This window comes from Eptatretus burgeri, chromosome 17 (assembly GCF_056783735.1).
Source record: "Eptatretus burgeri isolate ZD-2024b chromosome 17, Ebu_testis_v1, whole genome shotgun sequence".
In the NCBI taxonomy this organism is placed as follows: domain Eukaryota; kingdom Metazoa; phylum Chordata; class Myxini; order Myxiniformes; family Myxinidae; genus Eptatretus; species Eptatretus burgeri.
This window is the reverse complement of record NC_140977.1, coordinates 60,089,992-60,110,210: the sequence shown is the minus strand read 5'-3', so window position 1 is coordinate 60,110,210 and position 20,219 is coordinate 60,089,992. Positions and strand designations below refer to the sequence as shown.

At 47.4% G+C, this 20,219-nt stretch overlaps 1 protein-coding gene across 3 annotated transcripts in view; it reads right to left on the bottom strand.

Annotated features, from left to right (window-relative positions):
- Positions 1-480: 480 nt before the first annotated feature.
- LOC147010267 (receptor-type tyrosine-protein phosphatase H-like) overlaps positions 481-20,219 on the bottom strand; it is a 62,592-nt gene continuing 42,853 nt past the window's right edge. For 2 of the 3 annotated variants that reach the window (XM_085861158.1, XM_085861157.1), the window contains 4 exons: positions 10,796-11,062; positions 6,613-6,879; positions 4,117-4,383; positions 485-807 (listed from right to left, as the gene is read on the bottom strand). In XM_085861158.1, the coding sequence (XP_085717284.1) occupies positions 500-807; positions 4,117-4,383; positions 6,613-6,879; positions 10,796-11,062 (1,109 nt within the window). In that variant the 3' untranslated portion in view covers positions 485-499. Of the gene's footprint in view, positions 808-4,116; positions 4,384-6,612; positions 6,880-10,795; positions 11,063-20,219 lie in introns of all 3 variants that reach the window. The other variant, XM_085861159.1, reaches the window with a different exon arrangement.

Sequence of the window (20,219 nt, the reverse complement as noted above, 5' to 3'; positions counted from 1 at the left end):
CAGAGACAGACACTCTGCTTGGCCTTGCCTGGAGACAGAGACTCCGCACGGGCCTTGCCCATTGACACTCATGCGGGCCATGCAGGCTAACACACGTCACACATGCCATATTCTGCTCCTGAACATGTTGATCATCACATTGTAACACCTTTTTAAATGAAACATTGCCATGGATGTATTCATACAATCATATATATATATATATATATATATATATATATATATATATATATATATATATATATATATATATATATATATATATATATATATATATATATAAGTTTTAATTGAAAGTACATACATCAGAGGAGATCAAGAGACATAAATATCATTATAACATTCATTTGTTTGATTCGTTTTGATTGTCAAGAATAAAAAAATGAGAACACATGATGATGTTTGACAATGACTCTCCCCTGTTGGTAGTAATTGTGCAGGCCAACATAAATATGTAATTATTTCTCAATTTATGTTTCATCAGTGAGTGCGTCATCAATTACCATGACGAATTTGACAAAAAATGAGTGTTACATTCACCTGTGATGAGTGAGAGATGCGCAGGTTGGCTTTCCCTGCTGTTGTACTCGGACCTCACTGTCACAGAGTACGTGGTCCCAGGAAGAAGCTTTGTGAAGGTGATATGGGTTCCATTTGTTGTTTCATCTTTCACGACATTGTTGTTCAGGAATAAACTCACATTGTACTGATAGTTTGACTCGTTGGTATCATTGGGTCTGGTCCAGGAGATGGAGAAAGATGTTGAGCTCTGTGCTGTGATGCTCAGATGAGAAGGAGAACTTGGATCTAACATTTCGGACAAAGAAAGAGAAGCTTTTGGTGAATGAAAATAATTTTTGATTCTTTAAAACATCAAGAGCTTTGATCATTCTCCTAAAAAAGTAATCAGAAGTGGACCTTTTTGCTGCGGCAGCACTCATTCAGTCTGAAGTCTTTCTCATCATTTTCTATTTCATTCCGTGCAAATATCTGCATTCTCTTACTCAACCAACCGGTTATAAACTTCTCGGGTAACCATTTATCACTCTAAGTTGTGTACAGTCGAGTTCTGAGTTGATCAGTGGAGATTCAGGGGAGAGCGATTTGTGAGGGCAAAGCAAACAGGAAAATGTTTCAATGTTATTTATTTGTTCAGGTCGTTGATGTGTGCAATGATAAAGGGAATGATTCACATCAAAAAAATGAAGAAAAAAAAGAGGAAAAAAAAACTTCATCGAGGTTTTGTTGTAATCACAAAATTATTTCACAACCTCATTGAGCACACTTTGTGTAATTCATGAGAAAGTCACAGAAATGAGTGTTTGAGAGTGCAGTGGTGCACCACACCACAGTGAGTGCACCACATGACGTCATTAGACGTGACTTGGAATGTTCACATCTGCATGTGAATCACACTGTTATTGGTGAAAAGTGAACACCTTATGTTTTGTACCTTGGGACCTTTGGAAGATAATTTTACATATAATATAGTTATGTTTGTAGGGGTTCCGTGCGAGCAAGCCACGCCACAAAAGTGGACGGTTGTTCGGTGTGACGTCGAGGACATCTCGGGAGTGAACGGACGAGTTTGGTGTCAGAGGAACGTGTCTGGGACAGAGGGTCTTGCCTTGCTCTCCTCTCGGCATGACGAAGGTTGCACGATTCTCGTGTTTGTGCTGTATGAATGTGCAGCTTGCTGAGCAAGACACTAGCCATTGACTGTTCGGCTCAGCCGTGAAGTGTGTATGTTTCTGAGAAGGGAAGGAGAGCGTGCCTCGTGGCCTGATCCGGGGACTCTGCATGGGCCTTGCCCAAAGACAGACACTCTGCACGGCCTTGTCCAGAGACAGACCCTCCGCACGGGCCTTGCCTGGAGACACACTCCGCACGGGCCTTGTCCAGAGACAGACCCTCCGCACGGGCCTTGTCCAGAGACAGACCCTCCGCACGGGCCTTGTCCAGAGACAGACCCACCGCACGGGCCTTGTCCAGAGACAGACCCTCCGCACGGGCCTTGTCCAGAGACAGACCCTCCGCACCGGCCTTGTCCAGAGACAGACCCTCCGCACCTGCCTTGTCCAGAGACAGACCCTCCGCATGGGCCTTGTCCAGAGACAAACCCTCCGCACGGGCCTTGTCCAGAGACAGACCCTCCGCACGGGCCTTGTCCAGAGACAGACCCTCCGCATGGGCCTTATCCAGAGACAGACCCTCCGCACCTGCCTTGTCCAGAGACAGACCCTCCGCACCGGCCTTGTCCAGAGACAGACCCTCCGCATGGGCCTTGTCCAGAGACAGACCCTCCGCACCGGCCCTGTCCAGAGACAGACCCTCCGCATGGGCCTTGTCCAGAGACAGACCCTCTGCACGGGCCTTGCCTGGAGACACACTCTGCACGGGCCTTTCCCGGAGACAGACACTCTGCTTGACCTTGCCCGGAGACAGACACTCTGCTTGGCCTTGCCCGGAGACAGACACTCTGCACGGGCCTTTCCCGGAGACAGAAACTCTGCTTGGCCTTGCCCGGAGACAGACACTCTGCTTGGCCTTGCCTGGAGACAGACACTCTGCACGGGCCTTGCCCGGAGACAGAAACTCTGCTTGGCCTTGCCCGGAGACAGACACTCTGCTTGGCCTTGCCTGGAGACAGACACTCTGCACGGGCCTTTCCCGGAGACAGAAACTCTGCTTGGCCTTGCCCGGAGACAGACACTCTGCTTGGCCTTGCCTGGAGACAGACACTCTGCACGGGCCTTTCCCGGAGACAGAAACTCTGCTTGGCCTTGCCCAGAGACAGACACTCTGCTTGGCCTTGCCTGGAGACAGACACTCTGCACGGGCCTTTCCCGGAGACAGAAACTCTGCTTGGCCTTGCCCAGAGACAGACCCTCCGCATGGGCCTTGTCCAGAGACAGACCCTCCGCATGGGCCTTGTCCAGAGACAGACCCTCCGCATGGGCCTTATCCAGAGACAGACCCTCCGCACCTGCCTTGTCCAGAGACAGACCCTCCGCACCGGCCTTGTCCAGAGACAGACCCTCCGCATGGGCCTTGTCCAGAGACAGACCCTCCGCACCGGCCTTGTCCAGAGACAGACCCTCCGCATGGGCCTTGTCCAGAGACAGACCCTCTGCACGGGCCTTGCCTGGAGACACACTCTGCACGGGCCTTTCCCGGAGACAGACACTCTGCTTGACCTTGCCCGGAGACAGACACTCTGCTTGGCCTTGCCCGGAGACAGACACTCTGCACGGGCCTTTCCCGGAGACAGAAACTCTGCTTGGCCTTGCCCGGAGACAGACACTCTGCTTGGCCTTGCCTGGAGACAGACACTCTGCTTGGCCTTGCCCGGAGACAGACACTCTGCTTGGCCTTGCCTGGAGACAGACACTCTGCACGGGCCTTTCCCGGAGACAGAAACTCTGCTTGGCCTTGCCCAGAGACAGACACTCTGCTTGGCCTTGCCTGGAGACAGAGACTCTGCTTGGCCTTGCCCGGAGACAGAGACTCTGCTTGGCCTTGCCTGGAGACAGACACTCTGCTTGGCCTTGCCTGGAGACAGACACTCTGCTTGGCCTTGCCTGGAGACAGACACTCTGCTTGGCCTTGCCTGGAGACAGAGACTCCGCACGGGCCTTGCCCATTGACACTCATGCGGGCCATGCAGGCTAACACACGTCACACATGCCTTATTCTGCTCCTGAACATGTTGATCATCACATTGTAACACCTTTTTAAATGAAACATTGCCATGGATGTATTCATACAATCATATATATATATATATATATATATATATATATATATATATATATATATATATATATATATATATATATATATATATATATATATAAGTTTTAATTGAAAGTACATACATCAGAGGAGATCAAGAGACATAAATATCATTATAACATTCATTTGTTTGATTCGTTTTGATTGTCAAGAATAAAAAAATGAGAACACATGATGATGTTTGACAATGACTCTCCCCTGTTGGTAGTAATTGTGCAGGCCAACATAAATATGTAATTATTTCTCAATTTATGTTTCATCAGTGAGTGCGTCATCAATTACCATGACGAATTTGACAAAAAAAATGAGTGTTACATTCACCTGTGATGAGTGAGAGATGCGCAGGTTGGCTTTCCCTGCTGTTGTACTCGGACCTCACTGTCACAGAGTACGTGGTCCCAGGAAGAAGCTTTGTGAAGGTGATATGGGTTCCATTTGTTGTTTCATCTTTCACGACATTGTTGTTCAGGAATAAACTCACATTGTACTGATAGTTTGACTCGTTGGTATCATTGGGTCTGGTCCAGGAGATGGAGAAAGATGTTGAGCTCTGTGCTGTGATGCTCAGATTGGAAGGAGAACTTGGATCTAACATTTCGGACAAAGAAAGAGAAGCTTTTGGTGAATGAAAATAACTTTTGATTCTTTAAAACATCAAGAGCTTTGATCATTCTCCTAAAAAAGTAATCAGAAGTGGACCTTTTTGCTGCGGCAGCACTCATTCAGTCTGAAGTCTTTCTCATCATTTTCTATTTCATTCCGTGCAAATATCTGCATTCTCTTACTCAACCAACCGGTTATAAACTTCTCGGGTAACCATTTATCACTCTAAGTTGTGTACAGTCGAGTTCTGAGTTGATCAGTGGAGATTCAGGGGAGAGCGATTTGTGAGGGCAAAGCAAACAGGAAAATGTTTCAATGTTATTTATTTGTTCAGGTCGTTGATGTGTGCAATGATAAAGGGAATGATTCACATCAAAAAAATGAAGAAAAAAAAGAGGAAAAAAAAACTTCATCGAGGTTTTGTTGTAATCACAAAATTATTTCACAACCTCATTGAGCACACTTTGTGTAATTCATGAGAAAGTCACAGAAATGAGTGTTTGAGAGTGCAGTGGTGCACCACACCACAGTGAGTGCACCACATGACGTCATTAGACGTGACTTGGAATGTTCACATCTGCATGTGAATCACACTGTTATTGGTGAAAAGTGAACACCTTATGTTTTGTACCTTGGGACCTTTGGAAGATAATTTTACATATAATATAGTTATGTTTGTAGGGGTTCCGTGCGAGCAAGCCACGCCACAAAAGTGGACGGTTGTTCGGTGTGACGTCGAGGACATCTCGGGAGTGAACGGACGAGTTTGGTGTCAGAGGAACGTGTCTGGGACAGAGGGTCTTGCCTTGCTCTCCTCTCGGCATGACGAAGGTTGCACGATTCTCGTGTTTGTGCTGTATGAATGTGCAGCTTGCTGAGCAAGACACTAGCCATTGACTGTTCGGCTCAGCCGTGAAGTGTGTATGTTTCTGAGAAGGGAAGGAGAGCGTGCCTCGTGGCCTGATCCGGGGACTCTGCATGGGCCTTGCCCAAAGACAGACCCTCCGCACGGGCCTTGTCCAGAGACAGACCCTCCGCACGGGCCTTGTCCAGAGACAGACCCTCCGCACCTGCCTTGTCCAGAGACAGACCCTCCGCACGGGCCTTGTCCAGAGACAGACCCTCCGCACGGGCCTTGTCCAGAGACAGACCCTCCGCACGGGCCTTGTCCAGAGACAGACCCTCCGCACGGGCCTTGTCCAGAGACAGACCCTCCGCACCTGCCTTGTCCAGAGACAGACCCTCCGCACGGGCCTTGTCCAGAGACAGACCCTCCGCACGGGCCTTGTCCAGAGACAGACCCTCCGCACGGGCCTTGTCCAGAGACAGACCCTCCGCACGGGCCTTGTCCAGAGACAGACCCTCCGCACCTGCCTTGTCCAGAGACAGACCCTCCGCACGGGCCTTGTCCAGAGACAGACCCTCCGCACGGGCCTTGTCCAGAGACAGACCCTCCGCACGGGCCTTGTCCAGAGACAGACCCTCCGCACCTGCCTTGTCCAGAGACAGACCCTCCGCACGGGCCTTGCCTGGAGACACACTCCGCACGGGCCTTGTCCAGAGACAGACCCTCCGCACCTGCCTTGTCCAGAGACAGACCCTCCGCACGGGCCTTGCCTGGAGACACACTCCGCACGGGCCTTGTCCAGAGACAGACCCTCCGCACGGGCCTTGTCCAGAGACAGACCCTCCGCACGGGCCTTGTCCAGAGACAGACCCTCCGCACCTGCCTTGTCCAGAGACAGACCCTCCGCACGGGCCTTGCCTGGAGACACACTCCGCACGGGCCTTGTCCAGAGACAGACCCTCCGCACCGGCCTTGTCCAGAGACAGACCCTCCGCATGGGCCTTGCCTGGAGACACACTCCGCACCTGCCTTGCCCAGAGACGGACAATCCCCTTCGTGCCTGGGGTGTACGGAGATTGCCCCCCTCCCCAAAATGGGTATTTGCTTTCTTCTCAGAAACTACAAATACTATTTCAATGTAACTTGACCACAACCTTCATCACCAATGATGTCCCAAAGTTTATTTATGGCATTAAAAAAAAAAAACATCGAAACGGATTTCCATTCTTCTTCTTCATTACGTATTTTGTGGGTCATCCATGCCGACCAGTTGTTCCCTGGTTATCTTATCCAGCCGCTACCAGGTGAACACCCAGGGTAACTGCCCCAAAGTTTCATGTTTACAATTAAGCATTCTTGATACCTACCTGTAGTAGCAGGTGTCGCTGTAGCTTGGCTTTTTCTGTCATTGTAGAGTGATGACACAGACACGTCGTAGTCTGTTCCAGGTGAGAGGTTTGTGAAGGTGTAGTTTGTTTGCCCCATTGTTATATTTGTTTCCAATTCAATGTAATTGAACAATGACACGTTATATTCATAACGATCTTTGTTTGTATCATTGGGGCTTGTCCATGAGATGGAGAGAGTTGTTGAGTTTTGTGTTGTAACACGGAGTTCGAGAGGAGGTGATGGATCTGTAAATAAAAAAAAAAGAAGGATTTTAAAATCAACCAACTGCTTCTGTTTGAGCACTGCCTCAAACAGAATTAATGAAACACTTTTAGCATCTTCTTAAGAAATACCGTTTTTGTACCGACTGAACTCCAACAACGAAACAACCATTATTGGTTTGTTGCGTGATTGAAATTCAACAATATATGTATATACGTCATCACAGCATCATTAGGACTGCGCTGCTACAACGAAAATAATCGAGTCAGGCCTGTCAACTCTTGTGAGCCCGCCCCAACAAGGAGCATGGGCCGGATGGCAACGTGCATTGAGGCCATGGAGTCACTGAGGATTCGCTTCCTGCTTGTTACTTTGCTCAATGTATGATGAACTTCCCACTCCAAGAAATCTGGTGAAGTGGAAGTTCAGAAATTCTAACACGTGAGCTGTGTGTCGAGACAGCAACACTTGAACACATCCTCTGAAGTTGTGGTCAGGCATTGAAAAGGTACCCTTGGCATCACAGCCAAATGTTGAAGGTGCCAGCGGAAACAGTTGAGAAGCAGTGCCTTGCAAAGAAAGCCAACAAAAAGAAAGGATTGAAGTTAGTGAGGCAGGGAGGATGGCACAAACCATTGTAACTGTTTTGTCACCCTCTGATGGGTGGAAGGTGGTGGCAGATGTCAGCAAGGCCTTGGCCATTCCTATGCACATTGCAGTCACTAACCAGCCCCCTGACTTGGTGCTCTGTCTGGACAGACAGGTGACCAATGTTGAAATTGATTGAGCGAGCTCACAATCCCATGAGAAAGCAATGTGGAAGGAAACAAGGAGAGGAAGTCGGTGCAGGACTGGAGATAAGAGAAACATTGCACAGAACGAGGATGGATAAGTTGTATCTATTCAGCAGAGGTCAGGTGCCATGACTTTGTAGGTCAGTCCAGAGGAAGGTTTTTGATTGATCATGGAATCCCACCAAGAGAATGAAAGGCTACATTATAAGGGACCCACAAGAGATGGCGAAAACTACTTCTGCCTGAATATATGGAACAAGAGAGGGCCTTGTAGGTAGTTTTAGCCTGGACGTAACACAACATTCCCCAGGAGGATTGCACAACTCGGTTCCCTTATAAATGCACACTCCTTCTGGCAAAGTCCCCCAAAGGAGGCACGGGGTTCAAGCTGATGTTTGGGAACATCAAGTGGAGGCACACCATTCTGTATGGCATCACTATAAATTCTCCAAGACAGGGTGACCCCGGTTGTCAATTGCAATGGTGTAAGCTTGTTGTTGGCTCAGTGGTTCGGGTGGTGGCTTGGGATCCTAGGGTCTTGAGTTCAAGCCCCGTCGGCCGCTGAATTAATACACCAGGGAGTGATTCAGCCTGTCATCCTTCCGAGGTCGGCGAAATGAGTACCAGTTCCAGTGTGTGTACTGCTAGAGGGGCACTGCATCAGTGACATAGTCGCCCTTCAAGAAATGATAGCTACCCTGGCAGCTAAGCTGCCATACGACCACAATTGGAAAGGTTATTGAAAATTCAAAGGAAGGTGACAGCCTGGAGAGACTGCACTGGGGGACGACTGTAGCTTGCCACCTGCTCGGCCAGTGCCTTGGTGTGCACCCATCCTACTGCACAGAAATTAATGTAAAGAAATACCTCCAGGGTGATGTGAGAGGTTGGGGGATGCAGGGGAGAGAACGCAGAGGAAGATTTTATGATGATGAAATCAGAACTCACAGAATGACGAGACAAAGACCACAGTATAGTGTTGATGCCAAAGAAAATTTCACACAATGATTGGCATGAAAAACCACAGAACTAAGATGTGGTGCCCGATGAAATAAGAGCAATGCAGACAGCCAATTAAGCAGATCAAAGTGCAGAGGAGGAGGAAGTGGGCCAGGAGTTGAACCACAGAGCCCATTAACTACCAGCTACACAGAGCCACATGAAATTTCACTTTGATTGGAGAAGCAGTTCCAGAGAAAACGTTATTTAATGTTTTTCTTCAATCCAATATGGCCACCGAAACACGGGACCCAACAATTATTCTTTTTGACCATAGTATCCCCAAATCATGAGGAACATGTCTATGAAGTTTCACCTCAACCTGTTCAGTCGTTCTGGAGAAGAGGGTTTTAGGGTAAATCCAAGATGGCTGCCAGACCATGCAACCTATGACGTCATAGTTATCAAACATTATTCAGCATGGCTAGTCGATCATCTGTGTGCAGTTTCACTTCTATCTCTAAAGCGGTTTGGAGAAAAAAAAAATCCTTTTTTTTTAACAATGTGGCTGCCAATCGACGTGAGAGATGGCGTCATAGTTTTTGTTGTGTTCCCATCCTTCCTCAGAAATTTTCATGCTGATGGGATATAGCGTTCTACATGTTGAGTTTTCACCGGGATACCCCTTCACCGAATTCAGTGACCTGAAATATAAATCCTCGTTAAATTTCAAGTCAATCAGATGAGAATCGAGGATTTTTGACCCCCAAAACAACAGGCTTCTTCCTTATGACAAACTCTACCATATGGTGAAGTTTCGTGAAGATTAGTCGAACATTGTGACCTGCAGGTGACAAACAAGCAGACAGAATATCAAAATCGATTGACCAATATACTTGAAAAATCTTCGATTTTGCAAGTAACAAGCAGACAGAAAGGGGTGAAAATATGTCGTCCACCTTCGGTGACGGAGGTAACAATCGGGAACCACAGCCTGCAGGGCTAATGGTACCCAAATAATAATAACGATCTCTGGAACCGCAATATGTTGTGTGCCATTGCCTTCAAGAGTGACGGTTTCGCAGAACCGTAACAATATATCAGGATGCAAAGATGAAGTGATTCGATTTCGGCATCGAGGTCAAAGGTCAAAGGTCATGTCAAGTATAAATGTGATACTTGAGAACATCTGAAGGGTCTTAAATCAAAGTTTGTGAAATATGTTTAAACCTCCATCAATACATCCATCCATGACAGATTATTTGTTACTAAAAGGACAAGGGTCAGAGGTCACATTAACACTCCTGTTAATGTGACACCATTAGCGATGTGATTTGAACTAAACTAAGTACATGTACCATGTTATATATGTACAGATTAGATATTGAGGTCAAATCGTCTTGATGTTTGAGGTCAAAGTTCGAGTAAGCCAAGAGATCACATGGACAGAGGCATATCGATCGATGTCGTGACATCAAATTATGTCGAGTTTCTACACATTCAGATCAAATTGTTCACAAAACCTTCATGTGCCCACTTTGTCCTCACTCTGAATGGTTTACATTTGAAAACTATATTTTATCTCAATGGGAATCTGATTTCTTCATTCAAAGCTAGTTCTTGATACATTAACCCTGCTTTCCAAACCAATACCACAGGTCCACACCTGAAGGGTGTAAGTTATTTAAAACTTCTGAAACTTTAGCTCACCTGGAACATAGTTCCAGGGAGTTTTTGGGATGGTGAGTCATACGTCTGTCCGTCCTGGAACGTACAAGTAGTTACAAGTTCTTCTCTGAAACAACCAAACGATTTCCATGAAACTTTAGCACAACGTTCATCACTGTGCATGTACCAAAGTTTGTTCATGGAATGAAATAAAATGAAATACATCAGGCCCTACCCAAGGTGGTCTATGGGGGTTGTTCCCCCAAAATAGGGATTTACTTTCTTCTCAGAAACTACAAGTAGAATTCTATTCTGATGAAACTTGACCACAACCTTCATCACCTATGATGTTCCAAAGTTTGTTCATGTCATGAAAAAAAAATCTACACGTCTTTACTTTCTTCTCCATTACATACTGTGTGGGTCATCCATGGCGACCAGTTGTTCCTTGGTCATCTTATCCATCCGCTACCAGGTGAGTGCCCAGGGGTACAGTCCCAATGTTTCATGTTTACAATCAAGTATTCTCGAGACCTACCTGTAGTAACATGTATCACTGTAGCTTGGCTTTTTGTGTCATTGTAGAGTGATGACACAGATACGTTGTAGTCGGTTCCAGGTGAGAGGTTTGTAAAGGTGTAGTTTGTTTGCCCCATTGTTATATTTGTTACCAATTCCAAGTCATTGGACAACGACACGTTATATTCATAACGATCTTTGTTTGTATCATTGGGGCTCGTCCAGGAGATGGAGAGAGTTGTTGAGTTTTGTGTTGTAACACGGATTTGGACAGGAGGCGATGGATCTGTAAATGAAAAAGAAAGAAGGATTTAAAAATCAACCAACTGTTTCTGTTTATTGTATAATTGTTTGAACACCACCTCAAACATAATTAATGAAACACTTTTATCATCTTGTTGAGAAATACCGTTTTTGTACCCACTTTAACTCCAACAATGGAACCACGTTTTGCCCATTAAGTACAAAAACTGAAAACCTGTTGAACACCTCCTCAAGCAGCACTTCAAGAATGGCTTTTCCAAACTCTTTCAACACCATCAACGAAATAAATTTGTATCTCATCAGGCAATCAGTGAAGATAACTTTCACACCTCTTCTCGTATCACCAGTTGAAACACTTTTGGATCTCGAGACCCACTTTAAATCTCCACCTGTCGTACCACCACGAAAACCACTTTTGACACCTTCCGTCATCGGCACCCAAAATCAAACACATTCTCCAGTCATGGACATCGGAGGTTTTGGATAAACCTTCAAATGAACCGGCCATTGTGTGTCTCAAATCAGTACAATTATATATTTATTAGTTAATTACTAGCTCTGTATATTTATTAGATCCTCTGAACAACGAATCAAAAGAAATGGCAAATCTTGATCGGATTTTCTCACTGTAATGCATAAACACCAACAACAAAACGACCGTTAATGGTTTGTTGCGTGGTTGGGGGTTCAACAATATTGTCGCAGCCCTGGCGGTGAGGTTAATTCCCCCGACCCAATTGTTGTGGACGGCTGGTTAACACCGACCAGGCCGGATCGCCGAGTACTTTTCTTTGGAGGCGAACAGGTGATCTTCGGAGATTATGCCACGCGCGGGAGGGGAAATGGTCGGCAAATGCACGTACATGACGGAAGCACAGCACAAGGGGTTCATCTCGAACCTGCGACAAATAGACAACGCAAGAAATATAAAATAAACATGACGGTATTCAATGCCAGGGCTCACCAACCGCCATACAGCTTCTTGTCATGAACGAACACACTAAATGTTCCTCTCTTACATGTGGTCTACTCAACGATCGCACACCTTCCTCCTTGAACACGCAATGGGAAAACTGTTCGCTGAGAGGCGCGCTCATCTTCCTCTCTTCCTCATAATTGTACAACTTCGCGAATTGTACAACTACAACAGGAATGGCTAGCATCTTGCCGAGCACGATGCAAATTCACCAGCATGAACACAAGACTCGCGCAGCCATGTCGTCGTGCCGAAAGGAGAGCAAAACACGAGATCCTCTTTGTGGATGTGTCCTCTCCGTTCCCTCGCTCCGAACCTCACTTTCATTCCACCCGCTCTCTGATGTCGCGCCCATTAATCATCCTATCCGGGGCATGGTTTGGCCAGCCATCACCCCTGGAGTTGGGGCTTTCTGCCTCCTTGGACGTGCAGCTTGGTTGTCATTGTTGTAAGAATGTGATACCTTTTTATTGCCAGTCTTTAAATACAAAAACATAGGAAAAGGTCACAGGGGGCAATCACATACCAAGGGAAATTGGCCTTAATCCCTACCTAATTAACACAGCACCACCACCCCCCCCAAGTGGTGACAAGTAACACTTGAGATGACATCAAGATGTCTCCTCCACATCCACAGACCAAGCAACTCCATACACTCCGAACTTTGCTATGAAATTCCTCCATCTACCACCACAACCGTAACACAACACCCCACCCCACCCCAGCCCCACCCCCGAACCATTGGTCCTGCAAGGTTCAATGCAGGCATTACCATTCCAGCCTTACCCCTTACTGGCTCACACCAAATTAGCCAAATAAATAAATTAGGAGGGGCTGCGGGAAGTGAGCCGCAGCTGACTCACCTATTCTCCTTACTGTTCTACACCCCCTAAACGAACACAACAATTCAAATATTTGCAAAACTCTTGGTTCCTCGCTCCTAACTATGAGGGGAGGTAGAAAATGTCAGAAAGCACACACAATAAATCGACTGTAAGAGACAAAACCTTAACCAAAACCTTCAACTAACCTTTAACATTTATACACCCCCCCCCCTTCTAAAGAATGTGTTCCCTGGTGGATACCACAATACCCAACGTTACCTGCAGAGCCTTCCAAATTTCCATGAGCCCTGTCTCTCTGGTACAGGTTGGTGACATGGATCAAGTGAATCTTCCCTCACACACTCACACAACCCCAATATTCATTCATTCCAAACCTGCACGACCGTGACTGAAATGTAATTACACACATGTGTGATCCTCAACGAGACAGCAGGGAGGTACCGTACAACAAAGTTGATGGGGGAGCTTCCGGTTGTGGTGCCCGCAGTCCAAAAACAAGTCGCCCGACTTAAGACTTCGTTGCCCCCCCCCCCACCCACTTCAACTATTTCGGTCTCTGACAGCCAAACAGCTCTTTTGCTCTACGCCTCGCCAGGGAGAGTCCCCACCCCATCGAGGCTCTCTCGGCCTCTTCCGGGTTGCTAGGGGTCTCCTTACCGCTGGCCGCCCAATCAAACCTCCCCTCCGACGGGTCCCCATTTCCAGACACCACTGGCTGCCAGGGACAAATTATCTCAGGGGAAGCAACAATCACCACTCCTGTAGAGCTTGATCCATTCCTGTGGACCCACATATCTTCCCCACCCACACAATCCAACATCTCATTTCCTCCCCTTGTATCAGGTCAGATTAGATCTGTGACTTGCGACAGGTACCATGTAAACCTGTACTAACCTGTTCCATGGTCGGGTTGTCGGTGACTAAACCATCTCCCCAACCAAGTTGATTGGTGAGGAGGGTGTTTGGACATGTACACCCAGCAGGATGAAGAGCAAAACCTGTCAAAGGGCGGAGGAGCTCCTCTTGAGCCAACAGCCATCCATATCTAGTGCCCAACTGTGTCTGCGGATGTCCTTCTGCTGTTGGGTTACTTTTTAATAGGAGGTTGGTGGCAGGATCTGAACTCCAGCCACCGTAAAACCCTTCATTCCACAAAACATTCGAAAAGCATAAAAAAAAGTCTGAAAACCCACTTCGTGGGAGTACCTCCTGTGCAGCTTCCCTTCGCAGGGCAGCTCACCGGATGACAATATTGGGACAAAGCCTTCAGGATCCCCAATATTTGATGACAGGAGGGAAACCATGGGATAACATTCCCAAGTCAGATTGCGGAAGTGTGTGTTGGGGTGCTGCTGAGGTGTTACTGGTCTCCTTAGGTTAACCTGAAGTGGTCCCTTCGGGTGGGTGCCTGAAATGTCCTATCCCTCAGAGAGGATAATCACCTGTCTCTGTTATCATCTGAGCTCAAGCGTTTGGACATCGACATTGCAACACTCTCTGAGGTTCGGAGACCGGATCGTGGTGAGATCATGGCGGGTGGTTACAACTACAATTGGTCTGGTCACTCTGATGGTTACCATGCCCAAGGAGTTGCTGTAGCTGTGTCTAATAAGCTGACTCCAATGATAATGGAGGTAACACCGGTCAACGAGCTTATTATGAGACAGAGGATTTGTCACTCCTTGGATGTCATTTCCCTGGTCTCTGTATGCTCCGACTGAGGCGAGTGCTCTCACCATGAAGGACGCATTCTATGCCACGCTCGAGTCTGTGGTTGATCAGTGCCCCAGGTGAGATACTCTTCTCGTCTTGGGGATTTCAATGCATCGACTGGAACTGATAGGGATGGTTATGAGATGTGTGTTGGTTCCCATGGGTCTGGAACTGTGAACCAGAATAGCACTAAGTTCCTTGACTTTGCAAGAGTCATGGACTTAGTGTTGCGGTTCATGGTTTCAACACCCACAGGCTCATCGCTGGACTTGGTATTCCAACGTTGACGGTGTGGCAAAGGAGATTGACCATGTGCTCGTTGATGGTCGCTGGAGGATGATCCAGAACTGCAGGGTCTACCAGAGTGTTCAGTTCCTCAATACTGAGCACAGGCTTGTTGTAGCAACTCTTAAGTTAAGTTACACCTTAAATCCAGGAGAGTGGTACCATTCCAGCCTTGGCTGGATGTTGGCAAGCTCAAGGATAAGAGCGTAGCTGAGGAGTTTACAAACAGGCTGAGTGGACATTTGGTGAGTCTGGGTGCCTTGGGGGTCCTGAAGAGTTGTGGAGTGCCTTCAAGACACACATCCTTGATGTTGCCGGTGGATATCTTGGAACTCAATGGAGGGCTAAGAAGAATTTTGTCTCTCAAGGGACACTGGATACCATTGAACAGAGTCGCATGGCCAGGCTGAATGACAGAGCTGAGTTGTTCAGGGAGCTGAGGCGTAAAACTGTACGTGCACTAAGGGTGGACAAGGATGGCCAATGGCCGATGTGCAAGGAATCTGTGAGGGGGTAGAGCATCACCTGTGGTAAAGTGATTCTCATCCTGCATACAGGGGAATTCGCGCATTGCATTCCTCCAAGCCCGTCCCTTGGTGGACTGCATTTCGAGGAGAGGGTGGTGGGCTCTTGACAGAGGAGTCCGACGTGAAGTCCCGCTGGGCCGGTTACTTTGAGTGGCTGAATCAGGCTGATCCACCAGCTGTCGAGTTGGACGTCAGGGGTGTTACAATCCCTGTTGCTGACCCTCCATTCAACTGTAATCCACCTACGTTTGTGGAAACACAGGCTGTGGTGAACCGGTTGAAATGAGGTCAAGCTCCAGGGATCTGTGGCAACCATGCTGAACTTCTCAAGGCTGGTGGAAATGCTGTACTCATGTCATTGTATGCAGTTCTGTGCTCTGCCTGGAACACAGGCATCCTCCCAACCGACTGGAAAGGGGCCTTGTTGTCCCTCTGGAAAGGGAAGGGTGATCGCCAAGACTGCAACAATTACCGAGGGCCAAGACTGCAACAATTACCCAGCTGCTCTCAGTGCTGGGCAAGGTCGTTGCTCAGATCATTCTTGATAGGGTTCGCCACCATCTGCTTGAGCACCAGCATCCAGAGCATTCAGGCTTTACACCAAAGAGGTCAACGATTGACCGTATCCTTGCTGTTTGGGTCCTCACCGAACACAGACGAGAGTTTCGGCAGGGGCTGCTTGCAGCTTATGTTGATCTCTGTGAAGCAGTTGATTCAGTGAATCGGGATGTCCTCTGGAGGATTCTTGGTCTTCGTGGGGTGCCACCAAAACTGATCAATCTGATGTCTGAACTATACTCTGGTACTGAGAGTGATGTGAGATGTGGTGATACAATCTCTGACTTATTTCCAGTTGTTACTGGAGTTCATCAGGGGTGTGTACTGGCCCGCACACTTTTCAGCACATGTATGGATTGGATTCTGGGGAGGATGTCACAGAGATCAAGCTGTTGTGCATCATTTAGGAATGTCAAGATCTCCGACCTTGATTTCACAGATGATGCAGTCATCTTTGCTGAGACTATATATCCTTTTGGGGGCCCTCGAGGTGCAGAATGAGGAGTCGGAGCTGCTGGGATTACGGGTTTCCTGGGGCAAAACTAAGATCCAAGTTTTCATTGACATCTTGAATGCTGCTATCCTGTCTGTACCTGTTTGTGGCGAGGAAGTTGAGGCCACGGAGAGATTTACTTCCCTTGACAGTGATATTCATGTCTCTGCTGGCTGTGAGCCAGAGGTCAATAAACATTTGAGTTGGGCCTATGGATTCGTGGATTCACTGGATAATGGTGAGTGGCGCTGCCGTTACCTGTGCGGGAGGACGAAAGTCCGAGTCTTCAGGTCCTTGGTGCTTCCAGTCTTTCTCTATGGATGTGAGACTTTGACTATGACCAGGGATCTGAGACGGAGGCTTATTTCCTTTGGTACCAGGTCTCTTTGGAGAATCTTTGGCTCTCGCTGGTCGAACTTTGTATCCAACGAGTGGTTGCTGAGAGAGATTCAAATGAGATTTGTTACCTGCATAGTCCGTGAGTGTCAGCTGAGGCTGTATGGACATGTGGCTCGTTTTCCTGACGCTGATCCTGCTCACCAGATTTTTTCAGTGAGGGAGCCTTGTGAGTGGAGGAGGCCAATGTGCCGACCACGTTCCTCGTGTTTGCAGCAGGTTGATCAGAATCTCAAGGAGATGGGGCCAGGCATTTGCCTGGGGGATGGCCAGACGGAGCCCCTGGAATACTGGCGGAAAGTGGACGCAGCGACGCGCCGCTTCGGCACATGCTCCTTTCCTGACCTAACCCTGATGCCATTCAATTCTCAACCACTGCAATGTAAAACTGTTGATCGTGTTCCTGCACTGCCATGGCTTGTATACGTGTTATAATCCACATTCACTCTCCAAACTCAACTCAATTCTTTACGCATAACAAATACAGACACAACAAAACAACTCTGGTTTCTAGACTAACCCATCTACTGACCCTTGAGAGTCACTCTCACCCATGCCCATCCAAATTACCCATGTCCCAATTTCTAGCAAAAGTGAACCCTTGGGAGATTAAGCATCAAAGCACTTTTCCCTAAGTGTAAGTCGTTGCAGGTTGGTCGGTCTGAGAGTGTCATCCACCCTTTCTAATTTTCCTTCGCATCCTTCCAATCCACCCCTGTGGATTCGTTGCTTTCAATCTCCCTGGATTCCGTACTACCTTTTTGTTTTCCTAGATTTGCTTATGATTCCAAAATCTTGTGGAGCACCCTGACTAATGTTTGGGTGCACTTGTAGACTTCAAGCAAACCCTCTATGAGGAGATGTCAAAGAACCAGGTCAGTCACAGAAACTGCGTCTACAAAGTTTCTTGCGAGAGGCAGCAGGATCGATGCGTGCACCTTCCTCCAGGATCGAGTCGACCAAAGTTTCTCTCATCCACTCCCAGAAGCCTGCATCCTCCTCCAGGATCTTGTAGACCGAGAGTTCTCACATCCTGTATCTTGTCAGCTAAGAGTTTTTGCAAAAGCTAGAGTTCTTCTACACTCTGCTGTGATTTTTCGTCAAGTTCTGACTTTCTTCCCGTCAACATCTTTTCAAGCTTTGTCACTCTCTGGGCTTCGCTCTTGAATGACTTCAGATCAGTACGCAATGCCCTGGTCTCCTGGCAAGTGTTCACCTCAGACAGAGACTCCTCACAAAGCTCATCTTCTTTATCCATCTCCTTCTTGCCTCCAATCCAGCAATCATCATCCAATGGTTCCTGCCCCATGACATATTCCTCAACTGTAAACCCCCTCACAAGTGGCACAATTTCTGGAGTATCCTTCTCAACCACTGGATTAAAAGAGGACTGACAAACTCCCTCATAAAGCTCAGCACGAGTCTCATTGCCAACGAGTCCAGTATTTGACCATTCACCTTCGCCATGCAGTTCATCCACCTGTTTCTCCTCAATATCATTGCTGAAGAATCTATGGGACTGTCATCTGGAAGGGATTCCTGGGATAAATCAGCTACTGCAAGTTCATCCAATGAAAAATGCTGAACATCATCTTCATCACCAGAATCATTAACATTCACGCCAAGTGGGGTCATTTTGTCTTCAAAGCCTGCACTTGACTCACTTTGGTTCGTTTCAAGATAGGCCTCTTGCTCAACTCATGGAAAGTTACAGCCGCTGCAACTCTCCTCCTCAACACATTCTTCCTGGAATTGCTTCAATCCTGGCTCAACAAAAACAAACTTCTGGACTTGCCTTCCTGTGAGTGCCAAGTTTGGGAAGCAGTGCTTCAGGAAGATCACTTTCCTCATTCAGCACCTTCAACAACCTCAATGTCAATTTCCTTCACCATATCCAATGCGTCACTCCCTACCGTACAATCATCAAGAAACATTGCTGTAAATCCACTCTCAACTGCAGCTGTACCATCTCCGTTGCAACAGTGAGAAGCACCAACCTAATCATAACCCTCTGCCTTGATATCACTTCCACAAGATTCATAAACAGTTAGTAATTGGCCTTCACACCTATCGTCGAAATCTGAACTCTGCGATTGGTTCTGCGAATTCATTTCAAAACATCACTTTCGCACTTGTCCATTTCACAAGCATCTGGCTCTTCCTCTTGAGGTCCGTCTGTGCCTGTTGCCTTGCACTTTTTCAAATGTGGCAATATTCTCTCTGAAGTCCACATCAGGAAGCTCATCTTTGAATGCTTCCGAACGATTCACTTGCTCGGTACTTGGCATGTCAACGTCACTGTCGCTCTCCTCAATTACATGTCCCGCAAATGGCCCAAACATTGGCTCCGCCAAATCTGTTCAACCCTGGTCAGCAACACCCCCAATGACAAAGTGCAGCAAGTCCAGTTCAACTTCACCATTAGCCCTGAATGAGCCAGTCAGCCCAAGCATGGTCTCAACAGAACCATCCATGTCACCTTTGAAATTAACAGAAAATTTGGGTTCAATCACCTCTCCCTTGATGGTATTGTTCCAAGTGTTCGGCTGCTCCTGTTACATCTCATCAATCCTTTCCCCAGTCAATTGTGGCTCCCACAAGCCTTTATCAACTAACACCCACTCTTGTTCTGGTACAAGGCAGATGGCAGATGAGGATGGTACATGGCAGATGGCAGATGGCAAACTTTGCACCAAACCGCCATTCTAGCATTTAGAAAATCCAAATTCCTCTTCCCCCATTGTACCATGGCGTCCACACAGGCACGATAGCCCTCCAGGTCCTTGCCCACTTCGTGAACTCTTTGCTTTGTTGACCCAATTTCTTCTTTGAACTTTTCTCTTTCCTTTAAGTGTTTTCGTCATTTCTTCGTGTCTCGCCTTACATTCCTCCATTACGGTGCCCAATTCCCCCTTTGTTTCCTCCTGTCCTTTTAAAAAATTCCTTCATTCCCTGTCCGAGTTTATCTACTCGCTTAGCCGCTGTTATTTGGTTTGTCACTTCCTCCATTCCCATCTCCATCACGGTCCAAACACCTTCCACATTCTCCTTCACCCCGTTCATTTCCTCTCGTACCCTCTTGATCTCATCTGCCATCCTCTGGTCCATCCTTTGCATGTCGTCCTTTACCTCCACCAGCTCGACGTCCATGCTTTGCTGCCCCGGCCTTACCTTTCCAGCTCCTCCGTCAGCTCCCCTTTTCCCGCCTTCATTTCCTCCCTGATTCCTTCACCCATCACCGTTAGCTGTCGTTGTATATCCTCAGCCAGTGTTTGCATATTCCTGTTTATATCACCCCTCAGTTGGTCCATCATCATTTTCATTATTTCCAACATCTGAGTCATCTCAAATGGTTTTGGCGAGGCCGATCTGCGACTATTGGGTGT